Source organism: Erythranthe guttata, chromosome 8 (assembly GCF_056151865.1).
Source record: "Erythranthe guttata isolate IM_541 chromosome 8, IM_541, whole genome shotgun sequence".
NCBI classification, from domain to species: Eukaryota; Viridiplantae; Streptophyta; class Magnoliopsida; order Lamiales; family Phrymaceae; genus Erythranthe; species Erythranthe guttata.
The window spans coordinates 14,164,105-14,167,470 of record NC_142540.1 but is presented as its reverse complement, the minus strand read 5'-3'; the positions used below and the strand labels follow the sequence as shown (position 1 = coordinate 14,167,470).

At 37.7% G+C, this 3,366-nt stretch overlaps 1 protein-coding gene across 1 annotated transcript; it reads right to left on the bottom strand.

Moving 5' to 3' along the window:
• Nucleotides 1-603: 603 nt before the first annotated feature.
• LOC105970566 (uncharacterized) lies at nucleotides 604-1,915 on the bottom strand. Its single transcript, XM_012995399.2, has one exon. It carries the CDS (start codon nucleotides 1,768-1,770, stop codon nucleotides 730-732), a length of 1,041 nt encoding a protein of 346 aa, XP_012850853.1. The 5' UTR covers nucleotides 1,771-1,915; the 3' UTR covers nucleotides 604-729.
• Between the last annotated feature and the right edge of the window lie 1,451 nt (nucleotides 1,916-3,366).

Below are 3,366 nucleotides of genomic sequence, written 5' to 3'. Positions count from 1 at the left end.
GCCCGAGTTGAAGGTGAAATTTTTACGTACAATTTGACGAAAGGACTCACCTATATATAGGTTTTGTTTTGTCCCGAACGATTGTTTTTCGCCGCTGTCATATATTAACGTAGAAATTGAATCAATACGGTGAATGTTTTTTGTCTACCGAATATTGTTACTTACCGAGCTTTTGGTCTCTAGAGTTATATAACACATGTCTTGTAGTGCGTTTTTTCTAATATGCGAAGCGTATACAATTTCATTTATATGAATGAGAGCAAATAGATAATAGTAAACGAACGTTGAATCAATATCGAAGATAGCCGAAACAGAACTAAAGAAGAAGAAAATAACATTTATACATGTTGCTACATTTAACATGTATAAGAAACTAGATTTAATAATGGTTTACTTTCGCAGTTTTCCATGACATCCGATCCGTCTCGAATTTTCGTTTTCCTATCTTTTCCTTCTCATTTGAGTTATTATATGTAAGTCGATTACTCTGTTTTATTAATCTCTTTGATTTTTGTTGCCATGAATGCAAGTATAAGATTTCTAATCTCCATATATATATATTTGGCCCCTCAGCTTCCTATAACTTGCATTTAAGATTTTTCCATTGCAAATTATATTGCACCAACTATTGCATTGCACAAATTATCACCAACTAGTGCAATGCTATAGATTAATATGCAATAAAATTCTTCAATAAAAAAATCCCACCTGCGATAATTTGATAAATGATCAAGATTCTTGTTTCAGGACACAGCAATGCCCACAAAGCGACTTTTCTCCTTCTTCCTCAATCGGCTCAAAGCTACGCCATCCGTTTCTGTCAGCCGACGTATCGAAAACGTGAACCGCCGACCTCTGCTGTGCATCCTCGCCAGACAACCTGTACGCCGTAAGAAAGTACAACCGGTTCCCAATGGGAGTCATTGTCAGGTACAATCTCTGCGTTGGTGATAGGAAGTCGAAGTGGGAGCCACGAACCACGTTCCATATTTTCTCGTTCTCATCGTACCACTCAATATGCCCTTTCCAAGGCTTGAGGCAGTCCCCCGAGCTAAAAAGATTCCCATTGACCGCCACAATTTGGTTGGGGGGGACATCCAGCTCCCACATACGGGCCACAAATGCCCACCCGTCGTTTTCCGGGTCGTAAACTTCGGCTGAACTCCGTGTCATCACAAACGGGCCCCCGTCCACAAACCCGCCGACAATGTGGATTTTCCCTTGCCAAGCGACGCCGACGCATTTGTATCTCATGGTACTCATGTTGGCCAAACGTCTCCATTGGTCCAAAGTGATATCATATACCTCGGCAGAGGAGATTCCCTTTGCACTACCCAATGTGCTTTGTCCACCGGCCACAAAGATTTTGCCGTTACTTACTATGCATGCGAAGTTAAATCTCGGTTCCGCCATCGGCGAGCATGTCTCCCATTGGTCCGTTCGGACGTTGTATCTGTGCACGCATGAGACAACCTTGGGCCCTATTTCAGCATCGGAAACATCATCGTTTTCCGTCGGTCGGCGGCAGAGGCGGCCGCCGATTATGTAAATGTGGTGGCCCACGGAGATCATTGCAAAGTCTTTCAAGACGAGGTTTTCGCCATAACTTGGGATTGAAGTGGTTCGATGCCATGAGTTAGTGGATATAGAGTAACAATCTATGAAGGTGGAGGTGTTTTGATCATGTGTGGCATTCTTGAAGCAAAACGGGGCGTAAATACGATAATCATTGTCGTTGGAGAATCGAGAGAGTCTAGAAAGGGATCCCATATTTGTCGAAATCGGGGGAAATGATTAGAGTTGGGATAAGTGGCTTATATAGTGTGTAGGAGACGGTAAGAACTAAGGTTGTGAGGAAATGGTGGTTTTGCATGTATTGAACAAGTTGAGAATTTAGTTTGAGGTTACTAAGGATTGTGTAGTTAAATCCTATGATTTTTCTTGTTCATGATGTTGGGTTTGTTTTATATCGGTTTTTTTTTTCTTTTTTCTTTTTTATTAATGGTTTCTTTGGTAGAATGGACAATTGTTGGCAAAAACTAAGAATATTACCTCGAGGATTGTATTATATATATGTACGTTTTGGGTGGGAGATTTTTCCTAAGCATGCCTTGAGTTAGGGTTGTTTTGAACCGAAATAAAAATAGTAAGGGTAAATTACGGCCATTCCTTTTACAAAAAAAAACTCATCATATTTGGATAACTGTAACCACTCTCATAATACATATTTGTTATATGTCGACATGTTAAACGCACGAGTATATTGTGTTCCTGAGGCATGTCTCATTGAAAATTTAGTCACAATGTTTATATTTATGGAACTCAACTAATATATTTATGGAACTCAACTAATTTAGTCACAATTTTTAAGCAGTATTTTTTTTTTTTGTTATTTATGTATTAGTTAATGCACTTTCGGCCCTCAAACTTTTAGTTCTGTACACTTTAGTTCCCAAAAATAAAATAAAACTCTTCTCTTAAATTACCCATATATTTCAGTCCAAAAAAAACCCTCCTGAGTCCGCCCGTGATTATAATGGACGTCTCCATCAAAGCAAGATGAGAAATTAACATCCGAGCATAAAAGAGAGAAAATAATAATTTGGTTTTACTTCGGGTGGCCATAATTTGCCAGAATATTAAATATTTATTTTGTGTGGAGTATTTCACTTCATTTAGCCAAAGACTGCAACTTTTTTTTTTTTTTTTAGTAAAAAAAATACCAAAAGATGCCGATTAAACATATTACAAATTGCAATAATACATCACCGATCATGCTAACTTTTTTGACACATGATATTCATCATTTTTATTTATTTATTTTGGACGTACATATATAACATAAATATTATCTCCGGGGGAGCTACATTATTATTAAATTCTTAAAAAGGAAGTGAGAATTTTATTTTTATTCACGGTATTAAGATACATTAACACCTCATAATTGTTGACAACATTGTTTCTTGCACCATCGGCAGCTTTGATTGTAATCTTGTAATCAATTTTACCAAAGCCACGTCTGCTTTGTGCTTGCACCACACCTTTGTTTTTGTAATCTGTGTGCCTCAAACTATTTTGTGTGCGCACAGCATATCTCACTAACTCAACCACACTCCGACTATTTGTTGCCATTGGCTCCCAATCCCAAACCTCATTTGCCCGGACTTGATAACTTATGTTGCATACATAAAATGAAAGGACTGTTATTACAAGAATCCATTCAGATTTTAATAACCCCATTTTTTTTTTTTTTTTTTGTTGTCAATTTTGTGTGTGCGTGTGTATATACACCTTATATATATACATAGAGAGAGAGAGGGGGAGGGGCGTATTTGACTTTATGAATTTCATGTTTTGCTTTTTCCG

What these genes read in the sequence shown, in the direction of transcription:
- LOC105970566 (XM_012995399.2), bottom strand. Translation starts at nt 1,770, where the DNA reads ATGGGATCCCTTTCTAGACTCTCTCGATTCTCCAACGACAATGATTAT.